Source organism: Mustela erminea, chromosome 6 (assembly GCF_009829155.1).
Source record: "Mustela erminea isolate mMusErm1 chromosome 6, mMusErm1.Pri, whole genome shotgun sequence".
NCBI lineage: Eukaryota > Metazoa > Chordata > Mammalia > Carnivora > Mustelidae > Mustela > Mustela erminea.
In genome coordinates this window covers 10,617,623-10,639,521 of record NC_045619.1, presented here as the reverse complement: position 1 = coordinate 10,639,521, position 21,899 = coordinate 10,617,623, and the positions used below count along the sequence as shown (strand labels likewise).

General features: G+C 56.9%; 1 protein-coding gene across 1 annotated transcript; it reads right to left on the bottom strand.

Moving 5' to 3' along the window:
• Positions 1–5,654: 5,654 nt before the first annotated feature.
• On the bottom strand, positions 5,655–21,463 carry RAC2 (Rac family small GTPase 2). The gene is made up of 7 exons (XM_032346372.1): positions 21,284–21,463; positions 19,005–19,076; positions 11,247–11,364; positions 10,572–10,634; positions 9,973–10,132; positions 7,005–7,136; positions 5,655–6,385 (listed from the first exon to the last, which is right to left on the bottom strand). Exons 1-6 carry the CDS (start codon positions 21,316–21,318, stop codon positions 7,006–7,008), a joined length of 579 nt encoding a protein of 192 aa, XP_032202263.1. The 5' UTR covers positions 21,319–21,463; the 3' UTR covers positions 5,655–6,385; position 7,005.
• Between the last annotated feature and the right edge of the window lie 436 nt (positions 21,464–21,899).

Genomic DNA, 21,899 nt, shown 5'->3' with positions numbered 1-21,899 from the left:
AAGCAACTGCCTTCGGCTTAGGTCATGGTCCTGGAGTCCCAGGATCGAGCCCCGTATCAGGCTCCCAGCTCCACAGGGAGTCTGCTTCTCTCTCTGACATGTTTCCCTCCCATGTTCTCTCTCACTCACTCTCTCTCTCTCAAATGGATAAATAAAATATTTTTTTTAAAAAAGGATTTTATTTTTTATTTGTCAGAGAGAGAGAGCACAAGCAGGGAGAGCAGCAGGCAGAGGGAGAAGCAGGTTCCCTGCTGAGCAAGGAGCCCAATATGCGACTCGATCCCAGGGTCCTGGGATCATGACTTGAGCCAAAGGCAGATGCTTAACCAAATGAGCCACCCTGGCATCCCACATTTCTAATTTCTAAGAGCTCTTCTCTGTTTTCTGATTGTTCCCTCGTCATGGTCTTCTATATTTATTTGTGGGTGTGATAGGTTTCCTTCTCTCCCCAAGGATAACAGTGATGATTTCTTTTAATTTTTCTTCTGCTCAGTGCCTTGTCTCTATCTCTTGCTAGTTCCTTTCCCTCAGTTTGTTTGATTGGGTCTCTTTCACGACAGAGCTTCCCTCAATTGTTCCTTCATCTTTGTTACCCATTCATTTTTCAGAATGAAACAATAAAGCTCGGATCGGGAACTCTGTGTCAAAGGGTAGAGCTTGCAAGATAGCAAACATCTCTGGAGGGACAGCTGGCTCTTTTGTCAAGGATACCTAGCTGTTACTGAATATCAGCCTCTGTAAGACTTTTCTCTAGGGGGGGTTATATCCTGACCACAGATTCATCTGGGATAAGTATATGCCTGGGTCCTAGCATTCCTGAACTCAGCCAGCGAAGGGGCTAGTGTCACCCTTTTGAGTATTCAGACTTCCACTGAATTCCCCTGCATCAGTCAGCTATTGCTGTGTAACAGACAACCACAGTGCCCAACAATAAGCATTTCTTTTACTTCACACCTTCAGGTCAGCTGGGATGAGTTGATCTAGGCTGGGCTAAGCTAGGCAGATCTGCTTTGAAGGTCAGCTGGATACTTCTGCCCTTGTGTTCCTGGCACCAGTGGGCTTACCGAGGCATGTTCTTTCATCAGGGCAAGAGAGCATGCCCAAGGGTACAAGCACAACTAGGCTCACTTATGATGCACATGCTAACATCCCACTGGCAAAAGAGCAAGTCACAAGGCCAAAGCTAGCATCCAGTGGAATGGGCAACTAGCTCTGACCCTGGAGGTGGGCGTGGAAGGAGTGATATCTGCCGAGCATAACCAAACCACTACAACCCAAATAATCAGTCTGGGCTCTCACCCCCCACCTGCCCCCAAGCCGGCGTCCTTGGGTCCAGAAATCTCTGGTTGGATCTTCGCGCCCAGCCTAAGGACGGGTGGTTGCCTGGCTGCTTAGTGTAGTGGGGAGGCCCTGCGGGTCTGATTGCTCCTTAAACAAACTTACAGATAACCCACCAATTTTCAGCCTCCTGCCTTGCCATCTGTGGTGTCTGGATCCCCTACTTCGGAGCCTCCCAGGGGTTCTGCAAGGTCAGTTGGTTTGCATCTCTCCCACCTCCAACCCCCCACACCCCACCTCAGAACAGCAGGCGCTTAAGTTTGCCTTCCCTGGGCTCTGTTAAATCATTTACCACCCCTCCATCTGCTCTCCAGACTTGTATGCTGTGGTTCAGGGTCACAGGTGTCTCCTGGTTTCTTTGAAGATGAGAGTTTATGTTTCTGTTTCATGTTCTCCTTATTGTCATGGCTCTTTTTCAGCAAGGGGGAGGGCGCTGAAACATCTCTACCCCAGCACCTTGAGACCAAAATCTCGTCCTTGCTCTGTCGCATTCGCTTCTGCGGTATGTGGATCAACCACATGGCGGGGGCTGATTTGCTCATCTGTCTGTCTCATTAGCCTCTGAGCCCCCAGGGAACAGAGGGCGGGATCTCACTGTCTCTGCACCTCCAGCCCCCACACAGCTTGGCATGGAGCCCAGGGTTAGTACATGAACTGAACTTCAAATTTCATGGACGACTGCTCATCCATCTCACCTACCTTAGGGCCTTCAGAAGTCTTCTAGAACCATCTTAGATCCCTGTCTCCCTCCCCAGAGCCTACCCTACCTTCCCTCTTACAGCCCATGAGACCCAGGTGGAGTCAGATGTCCCCAGAGGTAGCTATGTCTCTGTTGGGGAGTCAAGAGGATAGGGAGGAGAGGGAAAAAATCAAAGGAAGAGATAACAGGGACCTCCGCCCCGGAAAAGTCACTGTTTTAGTATACCACGGTATTGTTTCTCATGATTTTACAAGTTCGCTGAACTCAGTTGGATGTTCTTCTGCCTCGTGCGATTTTGGCTGGTACCATCATCATCCGGGGACTTGACTGGGCTGTACATCTAAGATTTCTGATGAGCGTGACAGGTCCCTTGGCAAGGATGGCTGGAAGGCTGGGCTCAGCTGGGTCACTGGACAGGCTGGGTCTCTCTCTCCATTAAAGTCTATTCTTCCATCTGCTTATTCATTTACATAAACAACATGCACTTATCCAGCATCTACGAGGTGTCAGCTACTTGCTAGGGTCCTGGTGAGCCATCCAAGCAGAAGGGTCATTTCTCAGGGCTCTCTGTTGGCTCTGAAGGGCTCCCCTCTCTGGGCTGCGAGCTCCTAGGAACAAGCCCATGCTTGACCCACCCTCAAACCCTGTGTTTGCTGCACAGTCCCCATAATGATTCGTTAAATGAGTAGATGACTGAATGAAACCATGGTCATACAAGCATTTTTTAAGGCAAGAGGCACACATTGTGGCATCTGAGAGGCACAACTGTTTGAGCCCCTGAGCTTCGCCTGGCGGGGACAGTGGATGCAGGGAGGCCCGTGAGGTGGTCACGGCTACCGTCCAGAGAAGAGATGCAAAAAGCCCAGAACAAGGAGCAGAAGTGGGGCCAGATAAAGGGGTGGGGTTAACATACAATGAGACGCCAGATTTTCCAGTTCTGGTGACCATTGGATGCTGGGCGAGGGAATTAGGGGAGCCAGGGGGACCCCCAGGCCTTTGCTTTGGAGGAAGGAGCAAGGAGCAGCCAGGCTCTGAGACCGGAAGCCCCCAGTGAAGTAGCTCATCCGGCAGGTGCTTTCCACACCCACCAGGAAATTACATCATGGCAAGGCTCCCAGTCTGATGCCCTGATGCCTAGCACGGGCCTGGCCCTGCTAGGTGGGTGTTCAGGGATGGCTGCCTTTGGAGTGAAGAATCACCAAGTTGTTAGCTTCTGCCCGCAACCAGCAGCTCTTCCTGTTTCAAAACCAGCTCCTCACCTACTCCCCTGGAGGTTTCTCTTTCCTATCAAAAGGGCCTCTGGTGCTCAGCCACTTCGCAGAACAGAAGTGAGTGACTCACCCCAATGTCCAGTGACCGTTGGACACAATGATACAGGGGAAAGAGCCCCAGGTTAAAAAACCTAAAACATCAATTACAATGCTGTCAGCTAACAGTAACGGAGGCCTGACCCACCACGTCGTATACTATCCGTGGTTTCATTTTCCTTTTGTTCCCATAACAAGGCAGATTTTGACATTGGCTCAGCTGCTGACCAAAGGTGTCAAGGATCCAGGCTCTTTTCATTTTTCTGCTCCTCCATTCTGAACATGTTAGCGTGCATCTTCATGTTTGTGGTTTCAGGTGAGTACGATGGCTGCTGCAGCTCCAGACATCACATCAGTATTCATCAGGGAAGGGGATGGGACAAAGGGTAGTGTCCATTTTTTGGTGGTAGAGAACAAACACTGTTGCAGAAGTCACCTCTCCAGCTGACTTACCCTTGCCTTTTGGGCCAGCGCTGTGTACCCTTGGGACCCCAGCTGCAAAGCAGGCTAGGAAAACAAGAGTTTTAGTCTGGGGCTGGACACCATACTGTTCTGCACGGAACTACGTGTCTGTTAGCAAGAAGGATGGGGGTAGTGGAAGAAGGTGGTAGAGTAGAGTGTCTGCCCAGGTGAATTGAGCTCTAGCTCTGGCTCCCGTTCCCTCCTGGGCCTCAGCAAAACCCAGTGGCTAGAACCTCCATTGGAAGGCTCCTAGGGATTAAATGAGATAATTTGTGCTAGGTGAGAACACACAGAGGCAAGAGAATTTATTTACCGACGTTACTGGCATAAAGCAAGGACTGTGCCCACTGGGGTGGGCTCCCGGGAAGAGATGTAGGGCAGAGCCCCCGGCCCCTTCCCTCCCCGCACCCTCTGCTTGCCCTCGACATGCAGGAAGTTCGAGGAGCAGAGGAAATCATTCGAGGAAAAGAGGACCAGATCAGGGTGTGGAAGGGCGTGGATGAAAGAGGTCTCAACGTGGCTTTGAGGAAATGAGAGTTCAGTCCCAGGGTGGAGGGGAGGAGAGAGAGAGGGGAGCGTGACCCGCCCCCGGGGCCCACCAGATAGGGGCCCAGATTTATCTGGAGGGCCCAGGAGGGCTGAGAGCAAAAAAGGCTCTCCTCCAACTTTGGCCGACTGGAGGGGGCGCCCCAGGGCTTCTAAACAACAAACATAGTCGGTGTGGGGTCTGTGTGTGCGTCATGCGCGTGTGGGTTTTTCACGGGGGTGGTTGGTTTCCAAGGAGAAGTAACCTTAAAAACATAAAGGCCTTGTCTGAGCTGAAACTGAGAAGCGCCACGGGGTCCCCCCACCCCCGCAACCCAGGCCCTTCCAGGAGTCCAGTGAACTGGCAGGCCCCCTCCCGAACCTCAGGACATAGCGGGCACCCCTGGGGAAGCAGAAGGTGGAAACCCAAAGCATCTCGCTAGCTGGGAGTTGGGGGACTTCTGTGCTGTCAGGGGTGGGGGCTTAGATTTCTCTTTTTATTCCTTCCTTGCAGCCTCTCTAGAGGGTCAGCCCACAAGGGCAGGGATTCGTGCGCACGGTTGGACCCCGCACCTAGAACAGAGTGAGAAGGTGCTCAATAAATGTGCATTGTACGCACGGGTACCGCTGGGGTAAGGAGGAGTAATCATCCCCCGGCGCAAAAGGCCAGCACTTGTAAAGGAGCAAACACTACGGTGGGACCTGCTCCACACCAGGTGCTGTTGGACTTGACGGATGAACTTAATTCCTTTCAACAGTCCCTCCTTCTCTCGTAAAGAAACTCGCCTTGGCTTAGTGCCTGCCCGACAGGCATTGCTTCCTTGCACCATGGGGACACTTCCGTGAGCTCCAGCAGTAGAGACTGGGGAGTTCTGACTGCCTGACACCCACAGCCCCATATTCCAGCAAAGTCTCACTCTTCATTTAGGAACAAACCCCTCCATCCTAAAACGCAAGTTTTATGCCCCATTGCCTCCACTCCTTGCTCTAGCAGGGTGAGAAGTCCAGGCCTGGCCAATCACAGCTCAGCAGCCCCCCCCCCGCCTCCGACAAATATGATTGGTTGAGGTGGGGTCCAAGATGTGGGCTGGCCCAATCAGAGTAAACCTTAATTAGAACTTCACCTGGGACCGAAACTTGCCTTTTTTTTTTTTTTTTTTTTTTTAGCTAACTTTGAACCTGCAAGGATGCTCTGAGTGTCACCTGCCAGAGAATGAACCAGACAGCGCAAGGCAGAGCAAAGAGGTACAGGAAAGCAAGCCCTGATGACGTGCTTTGAGCCCCCTTGATCGAACTGCACCTGAAGTCATGATATTTCCAAATTTCATAGGATCAATAGGTTTATTTTCTGCTTAAGCAGGTTGAATTAGGTTTTCCATTTGCAGTAGCAAAAGTCCTGACTGGCAGGGTCTGAAAGTTTCAAGACTCCTACAGGCAAATGTAGCTCTGTGAATGACGGAGAAAGACTTGAGCAACCGGAGGAGTCAGTGGGATCCCGGTTTTTGACTGGCTGTTGCAGGGACCCGCTGACATGCAAAGAATTTGATTTGATGCTGTCCGGAAAAGGACGGCTAAGGCCGCAGGAGCAAACTTCTGAGATACCCATTTTAGCTCAGTAGGAGAACGTTCAGACAAGCAAGACCATCAATACTGGAGTAGCCACCTCAGGAGGGAGTGAGAGACCCATCCCTGAAGGTATGCGAGTGGTGGCTGGCCACCATCCTGTCCGAAATTTCCAGAGGGGATTCGGGCATTGGGTGGGACTGGGGTCAAGGGGTAGATGCTGCCACGTGCGGCAGCAGGTGCTGACCACACTAATGGCTCCCTTCTGGCCCCTGCGAAGGCGGGAGTAAGGGATCAGGAGCGGAGCCTGCAAGTTCACAGCCTTTCAGCCCCCGGGGGCTTCCAGCCCGGAGAAGATGAGCAACCAATCTGCAGCCATCTGCTAAGAAACACCACAGGGAGGGGACAACAGGGCCAGCCGGGGTACTGCTGGGCTTTGGGTGAGGACCCCGGAGGTCACAGCCATCTGGCTGGGAGGTCTGGGCGCCACCTGGAAAGGAGACATGCAGGGGGTAAGGACCTGGGGACAAGCAGAATCGCGTGCCCCCGCAGAGCTTTCTCCGCTCAAGGCTCATGGCCACCTCCCATCTTTTTGTTCAGGTTGGCCCTCCCATCGGCCCACCCTGCTCGCCCATCACACCGAGGCCCCTCCATCCTTCTGGTCCCCCCTCTCCAGGCTGCCTCCGACCCACACGGGTCCCTCCTCTGCCCCAAGAGCCTCAGCTCCGTCTGCCCTGCCTCCACCCTTATGGGTGGGTATTAGGGAGACCCTGGACCCACTGGGCTCTCCTGGGGGCAGGGGCCAAAGGCATCTATCCATCCCTCTTCCCTCCTGCAGGGCTGGCAGAGTGGAAGCCTCATGGCACCCCTGCCGTGGCTCTGGCTTTTTTTCTGACATGCCTTCCTTCTGAGACCCGGGCTCCTTGCCGAGGGAGCTCAGGCAAATAGGGAAACTGAGGCCGCTTTGATACTCCCCCTTCTGTCTTGGCCTAAATGCCATCCCCTGCGAAACGGAAGGCCACAGAGTCATGGCAGGACGCCCCTTCCTGGCGGGAACGTGCTGTGTTCGCGTGGGGACGGTCACGGCGCAGGGAAGGAGGCTCTCTTACCCTACAGGATGCTGCAGGGACGCTTCTGTGGCCGCACGGGCTGGGGGCACAGGACGGCCCGGATGGCCTCGTCAAAGACGGTCTTCAGGCCTCGCTGGGTGAGGGCCGAGCACTCCAGGTATTTTACAGAGTCTGGGGGGGTGGGGTGGGGGGAACATCAAGAAGGCAGAAGCCAAGGTCAGGGAGGGCCCTGGGCAGAAACCTCTCCCGAGCCAGGCCGTGGGGTCAGGGGACCACCACCCCGCGCCTCCGCTTCCTCATGCCTGGAATAGGAAGCTGGACCTCAAAAAGAGAGGCCAAGACCCACAGGGGCAGGTCTGAAGTTTTCTTAGACACGGCAGCCCTTAATTTGTGGAAGGCAGGCAGGAGTTTGGATACATTCCTGGGGGGAAAGGGAGCTCAAGTGACAGTGACTGAATCTCTCTCTGCCTCCGTTTCTTCTAGAAACTTCCCCAGGAGGCCTGAGGTGCTCGCCAGGACCTTCCAAATGTCATCTGACCATTCCTTAGCGTCACCTCATTTTACAGACGAGGACACTGAGGGTCATAGGTGGGGAGTCGTCTGTCCAAAGTTTCATGCTGAATGTTTCTCCTCCCCTGAGGGGTGGCTGGGGGCTGTCCATGAGGGACCGGGATGAGAGTGCTTTTCCTCCCCCACCTGAGGGGACCAGACTTCTCCCAGGTGACAGCTCAGGGCAGGAGCTGTGGGCCCAGACAGCCAGAAAGGCAGGCTGAGCCCCCACTCCAGTGGCAGCATTCCCTGACCTTCTGGAAGGAACCTCTGTGAGTTCCCATAAGCACTACAACACAGTTTCCCCAAAGTAAGGGACCACAAAAACCCTTCTTCGAGAGGGCTGGGGGCACATTTCAGGAACAAGAGGAAAGAGAGGGGCAGGAAGGGGAACTTTGCCCCCGTGCTGGGGTCTGCTCTTCTCTGGGGAAGGAAGCAGACAGGCTCTGATGGGCACCTGTTCCCTGCCAAGCACTGGCCTGGGTGCTTCCAAAAAACCATGTGAAGAAATACTTCCCCGCTTACAGATCAACAAACAGGCCAAGAGAGGGGAAGCCTGGGTCCCAGAGACATGCAGCTGGGGAGAGGGGAGCCAGGACTTCTGGAGAGGGCAGCCCCTGGAATAAGGAAGCCCATGCAGGACCTGGGGTTGGGAAGAAAGCAAAAGTGGGGCAGGGACAAAGAAGCTGAGGTTCAGAGAGCATGTCCCTTGCACAAAGTCACGTGTTGGATGTCTCCCCTCTACTCAGGAGCGCTCTCCCACCAGGGAGCATGGGCAGTGATCCCAGGGCCTGGCTGGTGGGGACAGAGTGCCCTTGCTTCGGTCTGGGAGCCTCATCACCTTATAACATTCTGTGCCTAGAAGGGTGTCCCTGGGCATCTGGCTGTCTCCCTGCAAGGGAACAGAGCCTGTGTCCACTTCTTCCACACCTACCAAATGCCTCCTCCCTAGAACCAGCCACCCTCTTGCTCTTCTTTGCCCAGTGGCATCCAGAACAAGGGTCCTGAGTGGGGGTGCTGGGCTCTCTTTGGCTCTGCCTCTGACCACCCGACGACTCCTGTCAGTCTGTTTGTGCCTGAGCCTCCCTTCTGTCTAAGACATGGTGACCCAGGACACCTGTCAAGCTGAGGCAGGCAGGGCCAAGCAGCTGCAGAGGACATGGTGGGGGGCAGGCTAGGAGGCAGGAGGCCCCACCCCCCATCAGACCTGCAGCTCTCCTGGGCCTCCCCTTGGGCCCAGACTGGTCCCAGTCAAGTTCAAAGTCACTGCCCCTGCCCCACCCACACTTGGGATCAGCTCCAGGAGGGATCATCCAGGGACCAAGGCAAGACCTCGAGCCACCTCCTTACAGAGAAGAAAGCACCTTCAGGGATCATGCAGGCCAGCCGGTACGAATGGAGAAACTGAGGCCCAGAGGGAGGGGTCCCACTTTCCCGAGGTCACACACACTATCAGTGCTAGAACCAGGACCAACATCCAGGCGTCCAGGCCCCTTCTCCTTGCCCCAAAGCACATGCTTTAGAAGGGGATGGGTCACATGCAGGCTAAAGAGTTAGAGCCACAGGGCAAAAGGAGTTGGGGGATGGGTTAGTCAGAGAACAAGAGAAGGCAAGGGTACAACCCCCGCAGGGCTGAGGAGCCAAGGACCCCAGGGTGGGGCTCAGGACCCAAGGCTTAAGAGGCAGCCCAAGACCCCTTGAGGGAGATGGCCATGTTGCAGGACTAGTCACAGGAAGGGGGAGGTGACAGCTGCGGTTTCTCTTCCTGTAGAGATGTGAGTCCCCAGAGCCCTCCCACTTCCGGCGGAAGGAAGAGCGGTGGGGCTGAGGCAGGGCTGGGGCGGGGAGACCCTACCTACTCAGGGGCCAAACCCTGGACCCGCAGGACCCTGTGGCGAGGCAGAGTGCCCCAGGCCGGGGTAGGGGGTGTCACCACTCATGGGGGTCAAACGCGGCTGGGGACACCAGGTTCTAGGGCAGATGTGCCATCCCCAGGCTGCAGGCAGGTCACAACTGGACCTGGGACAGCAGGCGCCGGGAGAGAGGCCAGACCCCCCAGTTACAGCCTCCCTGGGGCAGGCAGCTCCGAGTCCCCATGAGGAAGCCCCCAGACCAGCAATTTGCTATCTTGTGTTCAAATTCCAGTTCTGCCACCCCCTGGCTATGTGACCTGGAGAAGTCACTTTACTTCTCTGGCCCAGGGATCAGGAGGCAAAGAGCAGCTGGGCTGAGGAGGGAGGCTGGGGAAAGGGAGGTGAGAAGGAGGCAGCAGGGAAGTCATCCTTCAAACCTAAGGCAGAGGCACGTCCTCCAGGAAGCCTTCCTGGATAACCCAAGCTTGACTTGGCTGCTTGTGCTCAGAGCAGGCACCACACATGTCACTCTGTGCCTGCTTCTGTCCGCTCCAAGACACTTTTCCCAGCCAGCCAGCTCCCCTCTCCGAGCCTGAGCCCCGTACCGATCTCCTTGGCCAGGGCCAGACCCTGCGGGTAGGTGATGGGTGCCAGTTTCTTCTCCTTCAGCCTCTCAATGGTGTCCTTGTCGTCCCGCAGATCCAGCTTGGTGCCCACCAGGATGATGGGTGTGCTGGGGCAATGGTGTCGCACCTCGGGGAACCACTGGGCCGGCGGGGGGGTGGGGGGAGGCCGAGGGGGCATGGGCATGGGGACAAGAGGGGCGCCAAGTGTGAGAAGAGATGAGGGGGCACGAGGGGGTGAGGGGAGGAGGCATGAGGTGGTCCAGGGAGGGGGGGATGTGGTTACAGGAAAAGAAGAAGCAAGATTCACGAGAGATAAAAGGCAGGCAGAGGTTGTGTGTAGAGGAGAGAGGCGACATGGTTACAGAGTGTGGGGAGGAAAGCTAATGACCCCAGCCCCCTCTGAACCCACTCTGAGTCTCACACCCGGAGTCCCCAGTGCCACCACCCAGCCCTGGTTTGCCCTGGGAACGCTCTCTGCCCACGTCCCCTGCAGCCCCTCCCTCCACACCCCCTGCATCTCCTCCCTCCCTCAGGGTCACCTGCCCCAAGCCCCCAAGGTCCCGCTCTGTGCTGCTCACCTTGGCCCGGACGTTCTCATAGGAGGCAGGGCTAACAAGGGAGAAGCAGATGAGGAAGACGTCCTGGAGACAGAGTAGGCAACAGTCACCCAGAGACGAGGCCTGGAGGCATCCCAGCCCGCCCCTTCCACACCCGGGCATCCCCTGAGCTGTTTATCCAACCCTTCGGAAAAGCCTGTCCCAAGTGGTGAATCATCAGGGGACCCTCTACAGGCAGTATGGCTATGGCCCCATTCTACAGATGGGGAAAGTGAGATCAAGGGCTTGCCTCCAGAACCTGTACTCCTCACCAGATGGTCCCTACCTGTCAGCTGATCGCCAGCCTGGAAGGAACACCAAGGGTGCCAGGGCCTAGGAGCCACAGAGCCACCTGCAAGCTTGCCCCCATCTCTCCTCCCCTCCCCAGAGCCCCTGGGACTCAGAGTCCTGGGCTCCCTATGGAGGCCCCATCCAGGGTCTGCCTGGGGAGCCAGGAGGTGCCAGAGCCCATAGAGGCAGAGGGGCTGGAGAGACAGGCACAGTGAGAGCAGGGGTACTGCAGGAGGGCAGGGAGAGGCACGGGGAGGAGGCCCCAGCTCCGCCCAGGAGGGCACCGCTGCGATGGGCAGGGCTCCCCAGCCACTGGCCCCAGGGCATCGTCCCCAGCCGGAGCAGACTGAGCTCAGGGCAGCTCACCGTCTGTGGGTAGGAGAGTGGCCGGAGGCGATCGTAGTCCTCCTGCCCGGCTGTGTCCCACAGCCCCAGGTTCACGGGCTTGCTGTCCACCATCACGTTGGCTGAATAGTTGTCGAACCTGTGGGGGGACGTCCAGAAGAGTCAGTCTCCACGCCCGGAGCACAGGCCTGCGGTCAGCCTCGCATCGCTCCGTGTGGAGGCCAAGACCCAGGTAGGGGCGGCCATAGGCAGTCACACAGCGCTGGGCACTTGGCTTTTCTTTCCTTTTTTTTCCTTACTGATTCATTACATTAAAAAAAATATTTTTTAAGATTTTATTTATTTATTTGACAGACAGAGATCACAAGCAGGCAGAGAGGCAGGCAGAGAGAGAGGGAAGCAGGCTCCCTGTTGAGCAGAGAGCCCAATTCAGGGCTCTATCCCAGGACCCTGGGATCACAACCCGAGCCGAAGGCAGAGGCTTTTACCCACTGAGCCACCCAGGTGCCCCTACATTTAAAAAATTTTTAATACAGGTAAGCATCGAGAGGAAAATATTGTCTCCAATCACCTTTCTGCCCCTGCCTATCCTTTGAGAGGTGATTTTTTTTAGGCCATAGGCCATTTCCTCTAAGGCTTGATCCGACTTTCCCAACCTACTATGCTGGCCTGAGGTTGGTCACCCCCCATGGCAGGAGAGGTCCCCCTCAAAGCAAACCCTGAGACGAGGAGGCGACACAGTGGCAGCCTTGGGAGGGGTGTGGGGAAGAGACAAGGAAGGGCCAGCCAGTGAGCTGTTACTGTTGGGGCCGCTGGAGACGGGGTGCCTCTAAGGGGCATGACTTGGGGTCTCTATCCAGCCCTCTATCTTTCATTGGCAGAAGGATGTCCTAGGGCGCTAAATCCCTGGTCTTCCAGCCCACCCCCGAGTGCACACCGAAAGCCATCAGTCACAGACAATTTCAAGAAATGCCACCAACACACACAGATAAGACATGCGCCAAAGGGATGGTAGGGCAGGGTACTGACAGGAACAGCCAAAATCCCCTGCCAGCACCAGCGAGACCACCTGGGCAGTCAAACAAGCTTCTAGATTTTCTTTTTATTCAACCCAACAGTATTTCTCACTGGAGGAAGGTGCTGGTTTCTCAGCCTGTGGGAAAGAAGATTGGGATCAGAGAGGTATAGTGACCTCCCCAAGGCCACACAGCCAGTGAGTGACCAAACTAAGTGGGAAATCAGTTGTGTGTGATTCTAGCATTCACTGCCCTGTGCTTTCCAGAGATGCCCTCACCTCCTGCCTGTGAGGGCCAAGGATCATCATTTTGTCTCTCCTTACCGAGGCTACCCATGCAGGCCCTGCTCTGCATCCCTGGACCTGGTCCACTGAGACCTCAGGCTCCTCTGCCTTCTCTTCCCCTCATACATCAGCCAAGCTGTTTCTTGGGCAAAGCCTACACTGCCTACCTCCTGGACTTGCTCCTGCCCAGAATGCCCTTCCCCACCTCTCTTTGTCCAAATGTTCCCACTTATCCTGACCACGCAGTCCTACCCACTCTCCAGGATTTTTCTCCCATCTGTGCCTCTGTCTAGAATAAACTTTTATACCCTTTCACCCCTGTTTCCTATTCGTGCTTCAAAATCCTGCCCGGGCAGCTCCTCCTCTCTGGAGAAACCTCCAGGCCACTTCCTTCTCTATCCCTCACCTGGAAAGAGCCCATTGTTCCCTCCCTCTTTATCTTGACTGAAAGAGGCTATTAGGGTGTCTCTGTCTTGCCCAGAGCCCTGGGCTCCAGGAGGGCAGGGCCTGTGCCTTCTTCCTCTCTAGTCTCAGGCCTGGCTCTTAGTGAGTAGATCGAAATTAAAGTGAACCGAATGAAGCCCTTGGAATGCCACCTCCTCCAGGAAGCCCTCCCGGAATGTCGCTCAGTGACAGGCTGAAGAAGCCCTAATGTTTCAGAGTGACTCCAAGACACACATACACACACATCCAGAAGTGAGCAGCCTGGCATTTTAACACACCATGCTTATTCATCTGTGGAGCATTCCAGTCACCTCTCAGTTCCACAGATGACCCGTTCTCCGCTGCCTGGAAATTCTTACAGACACTCCTCCTCTGACTTCCCACTCTTCTTCCTCCCTCACTCCTCCTCTCCGTGCCCGGCTGACTCTTACTCACCCGCCTCTAGCCCCTTCTCCAGGTCACCTCCTCCAGAAAGCTTTTCCTGGCCCCCAGCCAGTCCAGCCAAGCCAGCAATCTTTGCGCCCAAAGCAGGCACCATGCCTGGTTTGCTCCTTATGGCGCCCTGAGGCTAGCACAGTATAAGGCACACAGTAGGTGCTCCGTGTACCAGCTCTGGATGCCACCCCCACTGCCGGGGGATGTCAGGAAGAAGCCGCTGTCCAGAAAGACACCACAGGGCATAATGGGAAAAGAAGGGCCTGGGTTGTCCTTGGCTTTGGTCAGGAACATCCCTTCGGGACACACTTACAGGGTTCGGACACTCTTCTCTCTAATGTCCAGCCTGAAATTCTGGTGCCCAAAATCCGCCTAAGATTCTTTGAGCCAAAGGCCTGTGTCCTCTTGGAGCCATCCCCATGGTCTCAGGGGCCGTGGCAGTGGGGAAAGAGTGGGGTCCTGGGACCTTGGAGCAGCACCAAGTACCAGATCTGGGGCCTGGCAGAAAGCTGGGGACCTTTCTATGTTAGGTCTTGAAGTCTCAGGTAACCTAAGACAAAAGAACCTCAAGTTACTCCCATCAGACAGATGGGGAAACTGAGGCCTCAAGATGTCAAGTAACTTTTCCAAAGCCAACCATCTCATAAGCATAGGAACTGGGATTCGAGCCTTGCTCCTTCTGTGACCTCTGTTTATGAGCAAGGGCCCGGGGCTGGGGATGGGGGTGATTTCCCCAGGGACAGCCACCCAGAACTAGGAGGGACCAGAGTTCCTTGTGAAGCCTTGTTCTGGCTGTGTGACCCTGGGTGAGTCACCTACCTTCCCTGAGCCTCACTTTCTTCAATGTGAAAAAAAAAGTCCTTTCTCTTAGGACCATTAGGAGGATCCGAAGAGACAGAGGACAGTCAGGTCACCCCGAGGGGAGATGCTAAGCTGCTGAGATCACATTTCCAATGCCCCACACATACCCGCTTGTCCCTCCCCAGAGGCCTGGCCGCCAGGGCCCAGGGAATCGCTGCAGGCACGCAGCAGGGATCCATGGCCCTCCAGGGTCCCCCTTATTTGAGACTCAGGGGCGGCCAGGACCAGAGGAACCTTACACCACCGCTCTGGCCGGCCCCCACCGCTTTTTCCAGATGAGGAAACAGGCCCACAGACAGGAAGGCACTTGCCCAAGATCTCACAGTCAGTTGGCGGTGGCCAGGACTAAGTAAGTCCTGTTCCCCAATTCAGAAAATCCCACAGGGTAAACATGGGGGCTATTTTGTGGCTGGAGAGGCGGGGGTTCGAGCCTGGGCGTGGGGCTTCCCTGAGCTGTGGGAAGACAGAGAACTCACATTTGCTGAACACCCAGGGGTGTCAATGACAGTTCCAGGCCCTTCCTATTTAGACCACCTCAGTGGACCCAGGGAGCGGTTACCACGCTTGTTCCCATGCTACCCATGAGGGCACAGACTCAGGAATAGGAAGAGACCTGCCCGAGGTGACACAGATGGCGTGTGTTCACCCCGAGTCCGTGCGGCCTCCTTCTGCATTCTCAGGGCTGCAGGCCCAGCCCTGACCCTGGAATGGAGTGGAGCAGGGGACTGGGGACGTGGGAGAAGGGAGCTCAGCACACAGCATCACCGGACCCCCGCCCCAAGCCCACCCCCAGAAAGGAAGAAGGTGTACTCAAGGAACCCAGAGATCAGAGGGCATGCATGGCTCGTGACATGGGGACAAGAGAGGAGTGACCAGGTCAGGCGGGGCGTGGACCCCTCTTGGGACTCAAGTCTCGGTCCTCAGGCCAATAGGCCACGGCGGAGAGGCTTGGCCAGGCGGGGCTGCAGGGGTGGGTGATGTGTGATCACATCTGCATTTAGAAAAGGCTCCTCTTGGGGTGCCTGGGTGGCTCAGTTGGCTAAACAACTGCCTTTGGCTCAGGTCATGATCCCAGAGTCCTGGGATCGAGTCCCACATCAGGCTCCCAGCTCCATGGGGAGTCTGCTTCTCCCTCTGACCTCCCCTTTCATGCCCTTTCACTTTGTCTGTCTCTCTCTCTCAAATAAATAAGTAAAATCTAAAATAAAATCTTTAAAAAAAAAAATAAGAGGCTCCTCTTGGCCACTGGGTGTAGAAGCCCGGAAGGAGGGTCAGAGGGGAAGCTGGGCGGCCGGTGGGAGGCTTGTAGAGCCGGCAGTGAGAGAGGGAAGAGGAGGGTGGCTGGGGGAGGTGGAGGGTGTCCCAGGCGGGGCACAAGGGGCTGCCCGTGGTGGCAGGAGGCCGGGCGAGGGGTAGTAAACGCCCAGCAGAAGACCCTGGGTGTCCGCATCCATGGAAGTCCAGGCTTGACTTGTCAGGAGGTGAAATGAAGGTGAAATTCAAGTACTGGCCAATGGGACCTAAATTAACTGTGTGGTTTTCCTTCCCACCACCGAGTTGTCCGCGGGTGGCTGAGTTCTGGCACCTTCTCAAAGCAGACCAGAGCTCCCAGTCACTCCAGAGTGCCAGGGACATGCTCGCTCTGTTCTAGAAGCTGGTATGATAGCCGTGAACCGGACGGACCAGGGCCCTGTCCTCCCGGAGCCAGCAGGGGAAGTCGGATCAGGAAGGGCCATAGAGAACATCAAGCATGGGGCGCCTGGGTGGCTCAGTGGGTTAAAGCCTCTGCCTTCAGCTCAGGTCATGATCTCAGGGTCCTGGGATTGAGCCCCACATCAGCTCTCTGCTCCGTGGGGAGCCTGCTTCCTCCTCTCTCTCCCTGCCTGCCTCTCTGTTAAATAAATAAATAAAAATCTTTAAAAAAAAAAAAAAAAAAAAAGACTATCAAGCAGGGGGGCGGGGGACGGGGGTGGGGGGCGGGGCCTGGGTGGAGGGAGGGACCCCTTGAGACAGGGGGTCTGGGAGCTGATCCCTGAGCAGGGAACTGAGTGACACAAGGAGGAGGACAGGGGTGTGGGGAGGCTGATGGGATCCACAAGGAAGCCCAAAGGTCTGGAGTGAGGGAGTAAGGGTGGGGCCTATGGTAGGAGATGAGGCTAGGGGTGGGGGGCAGGTGCCATTCCGGGACTCACGGCAGGAGAGGAGACGGTATCAAATGTGAAGGGGGGCCGTGGGAGGGGGTTTAGGTCTGGGCACAGCTGCATCTAATTTTCACTTTTGAAAACTCATCTGGGCTTCCTTTTGAGAATGGTTGTAAGGGGGAGACGTGGGTGGGGGAGAGCCCCTGTGTCACAGGCAGGCAAGCGCAGGGTCCTCCTGCCATGTTCTGGTATCCCCAATACCCTGCACAAGACTGTCTCCCCCTCTGTGGCATGAGGGTTTGACCCTGAGCTGTTAACCCCCTACCCTTGGCAAGGAGCTGAGCGCAGCTCACCTGCTTATCTGATTGTGAGCTGGCCTACGTGCCTGCAGGCCCAGCAAACTCTTTGGGCCCCAGCAGACCCTCCCGGCCCCAGCAAACCCCCCCAGCCCCAGAAACCCCCCCCCAGCCCCAGCAAAACCCCCCCCCAGCCCCAGCAAACCCTCCCCAGAAAACCCTCCAGGCCCCGAACCCCAGCAGCTCTCCCCATCTTATCTCTGTGCCAGAGATGCCCTGTTTTCCCCAACTCCGCTCTCACCAGCGGCCCCACCTCCCAATGTCAAGAGTTCTGCGTGACTTATCTCCGCTTCCCTGTACCAGGGGTACAGGCACTATAGCGGGAACCCCTTGGAGGGTTTGTCCAGAGCCGAACAACTCTGTCCAGGACCACACAGGAAGGGGACAAGCAGGACTGACACATCTTTGCAGGAGCGGAGGCAAAACAAAAATGCAGGATCCCTTGTGCAAAGGCCAAGAATTTCAAGATGGCCCTCAGTGTCTGACCCTACTCCCCAGAGTCCTGAAAGGCAGAGCTTGCCTGGTTCATTCTGTCCGGCCTGCAAGGGTGGTGTCCTGAGGCCACCAGGGACCACCAAGGGCCAGGGCTCTCCAAGACATTAGGAACAATTGGGTCCAGCCTGGCCTCTGCTCCTCTCCCTGTCTTGCACCAGAGAACACGCCCTTCATCTCCCTGCCCAGGGGAGGCACCCCGGCAGTGAGCCTGGGGTTGCCCAGCCCAGTCTTGTCCCTATAAAAAAAGAAACTGAGCCTTTAAGAGGGGAAGTGACTGGTCTAAGGCCCTTCAGCAAACGGGCCTCCAGCCCAGCTGGGACAGGCAGAGGCAGGACAGCAGGCAGCCAGAGCAGGGTCGATGATGGTGACCTTGTGCAGAAGGTGCCTTTCCTCTGGCCTAGAGTCAGCCCTCTGTCAGCATTAGGAGGTGACTGACGGCCCAGGGGCAAATACAGCAGGTGCGGAGAGGGACAGGTGCCATCACCAGGCCGTCTGGGGACCTGGGAGCCATGCTGGGGCAGAAATCGGTTTTCTAGGCTCCCTTCTTTGTCTTTGCCCTGTCCTGGCTGCCTGCCTTCCTCTGGCCCAGGCCGGGGTGCCAGTCAGGGTCCTGGGGGTCAGGAGGCCCCTTTGCAGTGAGCCTCAGTTTCCCCCCATGGGCGGCCTGGGTGGAATGCCACCTCTTATGGGGCTCAAATAAAGGCAGATGTGTGATGTTCCCTGCAGGGGCCAGCACACGGCTGGCCCTCAGAGGCTGGAGGCTAGCTCCGATGGACCGTCTCAGGGCCTCTCCATGAATTCAAGTCAACTCAAAACACGTCCAGTGTGTATAAGACAGCACGTAGATCACGGCGTGCCTGAGACACAAAACTGAGCTGATGGGGTGACCCAAGGGAACTGGCTGAGCCTTCCCACCCACAGAGACTCCTGGTCACGAGAAAGATCAGATCAAGTCTTCTGGGGAGTGAGAGGGCTGTGGGGCTGGGTGAGAAAGTCTCCGGGGGAGGGGCCCTGCAGCTGGCCTGTTCACTGAGACGCTTTTGAAGGAAAGACACTCCAGGCAGAGCAAACCGCTTGAGCAAAGGCCCTGAGGTGGAAATGCCCAAGGAGTGTTTGGCGGGGACAAGCAGACAGAACATGAGGCAACGTGGGGGCAGCGATGCTGGAAGGGAAGGTTGGGAGAAGCCGGTGTCGTGCTGGGGGTGGGGACGCTGTCCTGTGAGCAAGGGGGCTGCCAAGGGCCGGTGCTTCCCCACGTACTTCCCTCCCAAGGCTGCCACCCACCCACATGGCATCCAATAGCAGACTTGCCTCCACCCTCTACAAGAGGGCAGGGCCTTCCACTGGCCTCCAGATGGCACTGCCCTCTCCCGTAAGTCCCGCTGCCTGCTCCATGGCGTCGAGGCCAGGGACAGCCTCCTCCTCCTCCACCAGCCCACGCTCCCCTCCACTTCTCAGCCCTGCGTCCCCCCTTTGCCCACACCACACCCAGCCAGGGGGCCGCCCGTCCTGCTTCACCAGCCCCATCTCTCCCGCTCTGACGGCCTCGGCACTGGTGGCACTGGTCCGCACTGCCCCCCTCAACATTGCTCACTGCCTCTATCGGGGTCCTCAGGCAGCTCTGCCAGGTGGGGACACCCCTCCTAGGCCCCACCCAAGGCCCAGCCCACAGGAAGCGCCTGACAAGGGGGTGGGCTTGGTGATGCGTGTCTCCCGTCCTCCCGGCTCCCGCCCCCTGCGGACTCACACGGTGGGGATGTATTCTCCAGGGAAAGCGTTGGTGGTGTAGCTGATGAGAAGGCAGGTCTTGCCCACGGCTCTGAAAGACAGGAGGTTCGAGGAGACGGCGGTCATGGCCCCTGCCCAGGACGCTGGGAGGTTTCCGGGTCCCCTAGCCCAGCCCTCAGGGAAGACCCAGCCCCACCTCTCCGGGCCTCAGTCTCCCCACCTGTGAATGCCAAGTTCAGCAGTCCCAAGCCTGAGTCACAAGGGTCATCCAGGCTATGTGTTAAAGGGTGGGCTTCAGGGTCCTGTCTCAGAGATTCTGAGCCGTGGTGCGGGACAGGACTGGGAATCTGTATTTTTAACAAGCTTTCCCAGGTGACGCCGATGTGGGACAGTTAAGAACTGGGGGTACCTGGGAGCCCACTGAACCGGACAATGCCATGGGGCCCCCGGTGCCTGACCAGCCCTCTGCTGTCACACGCCTGGGTTCCAGATCCCAGCTCCACCACCTCCCAGGGACACGGCCTTGGGCAAGGCACTTAATCTCTCTTGGCCTCAGTTTCCCCATCTTGAACATCGGGATACGAGGCATTTCTCCTCCTAGGAGTGTGCTGATTCGTAAATCAGGTGAAGCCCATGGAAGAAGCCAGCACCATGTCTAGCAGAGCGTAACAGCCGGTCGACATCAGGGAAAGCCTGTCGCTCCCTCCTCTTTCCCTCCCACCTCCCCAGAGAGAGCAGCCGTTAAGAGCACGGAGTTTTGAAGTCAGAGAGACTTGGCCTCACGTCCCATGAGGTCTTGGGCAAATTACTTAACTTCTCGGAGCCTCAGTTTTCCCACCTGGAAAATGGGCCTCATATTAGGTTGGTGGGAAAACCAGATAGAGGGGGAATGACTGAGTCCAGTACCTGACGCATAGTAAGTGCTAGGGACTGCGCGCTGGCTTCCCTGGGGTCTGCAGGTCGCTGGGGCTGGGAGGGGGCACCGGGAGTGCAGGGCAAGTCTAGCAACCAAAGGGGCAGCCCTAGGCCTTCCAGCCCTGCTCCTCTGTTGGTCACTTCCTGTTCTGAGGAGGCCGGCCACCTTCTCCCCGCCACTGCCCTGCCCAGAGCTTGCCACCAAGGTGACTTTGAATGACTGGGACGTTGGCTTTTGCCCTCCTCTCCTCGGATCAGATACAAAGCGGAAGTGAACAGAGCCCAGCCTGCGGGCAGATAAGGCCAGGCCGGTGCATCGGAATCAGCTGAGGGCTGATAAAGGACCCGCTCTCAGGAAACCTGTCAGAGCCCAAGTTCGTCTGTCATGTCAGGGCTGCTTAACCCAGGCCAGGAAAGATCTGAGTCTCTCCAAGCCTCAGGCTGCCCCTCTGTAGAACGGGGCATTGGAATGAAGGTCTGCCAGCTTGAGATGCTGGATTGGACTCCCAGGAAACCCCAGGAGGCACCTTGTGGGCTGGGGCCTGAGACACTGTGGAAGGCTAGCATCGGAGACCGGCAGATCCGGCCTCTTAGACCTTGTTAGAAAGAGGCCCACGGGGACATGACAACCCAAGGTCACTGTGCTCCCACAGCCCAGAAGACCCCTCACCCCAGCCTAGCCCGCATCAGCCCTCCCAATCACCCTCACATCGCTTCTTTCCTCCACTTTCCCTTTATGCCCCCTCCCCCTCCTGCTTCTCACCCACATCCCCCACACATCCTCCCCAGCCAGGCAGGCTGCAGGGAGGGGGAGGGGAGAGCCAGGCAGGGAGGAGGGGAGGAGGTTAATAGTCACTGAGCACACTATGCCCAGCACAGCCACTCAAAATAGGTCAGGTGACCCCACATCGATCCCAGGGGCGTGGTCTCTTCCCAGATGGATGAAGAGAGGTTCAGAGAGGCTCTGCGGCTTGCCCAAAGACACCCAGCCATGCAAGCCAGATACTAGAGCCCAGATCAGCCTGAGGACAAAGGCCAGAATCTTGGCTCTCCACTCCTGCACCTGCATCCGCAGAGTTGAAGACCAGTCCCCTAAGAGACGTGCTCCAGGTCTCGGGGTGCAGAGGAGGGGCCCCAGGCACCTCCACCCTCGGTCCTGTGCCCTCCAGCCACCTCCACCCAAGCAGCTTCCGGAGTGAAGCAGGCAAAGAGGGTGAAGCTGTCCTCTGCCCACCTCAGGGGCTCTCTCTGGGTCCCAGGACAAGAGGGGAGCAGTTCCTCCCGGCTGCCTCCCAGGGACTCCTATTTGGGCAGGACAGGCGGATCTCAGGGTACCCCCGTCGAGAGCCTCAGCCAGGTGAGGAAGTTCAGCCAGGTACCTACCCATCTCCCACCACCACACACTTGATGGCTTGCATCGTGTCCGGGACCTGGGAGGCAGCGCTGGTGACAGCTCAGAGCACAGAGGATTTCTGCGGGCTCCAGGGGTTGGGAGAGCCTGGCAAGGCGCCCCGGCAGAGGAGCAGCCACAGCAGGACAGGAGGCAGGAGGAAGCGGAAGTGGAACTTACCCAAGCTGCTGCCCCAACAACCGTTTGCAGAAGGCGGAGCGTGCGGTCTGGCAGAACCGCTCGGGGCCCCTCAGGTGCTGAGCTGGGGCACCCGCGGGAGACCTGGGTACCCTCCAGGCTGGGGTGTCACTTCTTGCCCCTGGGGCCAGGCCAGAGCTGTTCTCCAAAGACTTCAGGCTTCCAGGAATTCAATGGATCGAGATTCTAAGTGTTAAGCATTTAATGAGTGCCTACTGTATGCTGGGCATAGTATCAGGCACTGGTGAGTTCAGCCTTGCAAAAGGTACAGCTGATCCCTGGGAAGATGCCAGCTGACACGTGTGTCCATAAAACAAGGCAGGAAGCGATGGGGTCACGGGGGATCTCCTGGGAGGGAACCTCAGAGCTACACAGAGGGAGAACTGGAGCCCATGAGCATTTGAGCTAGCA

Coding starts and splice junctions, on each gene's coding strand:
- RAC2 (XM_032346372.1), bottom strand. CDS start 21,318: ATGCAAGCCATCAAGTGTGTGGTGGTGGGAGATGG. Junction 19,077..21,283: donor TGTGTGGTGGTGGGAGATGG/GTAGGTACCTGG, acceptor CCTGTCTTTCAG/AGCCGTGGGCAAGACCTGCC. Junction 10,133..10,571: donor ATGAGAACGTCCGGGCCAAG/GTGAGCAGCACA, acceptor CCGCCGGCCCAG/TGGTTCCCCGAGGTGCGACA.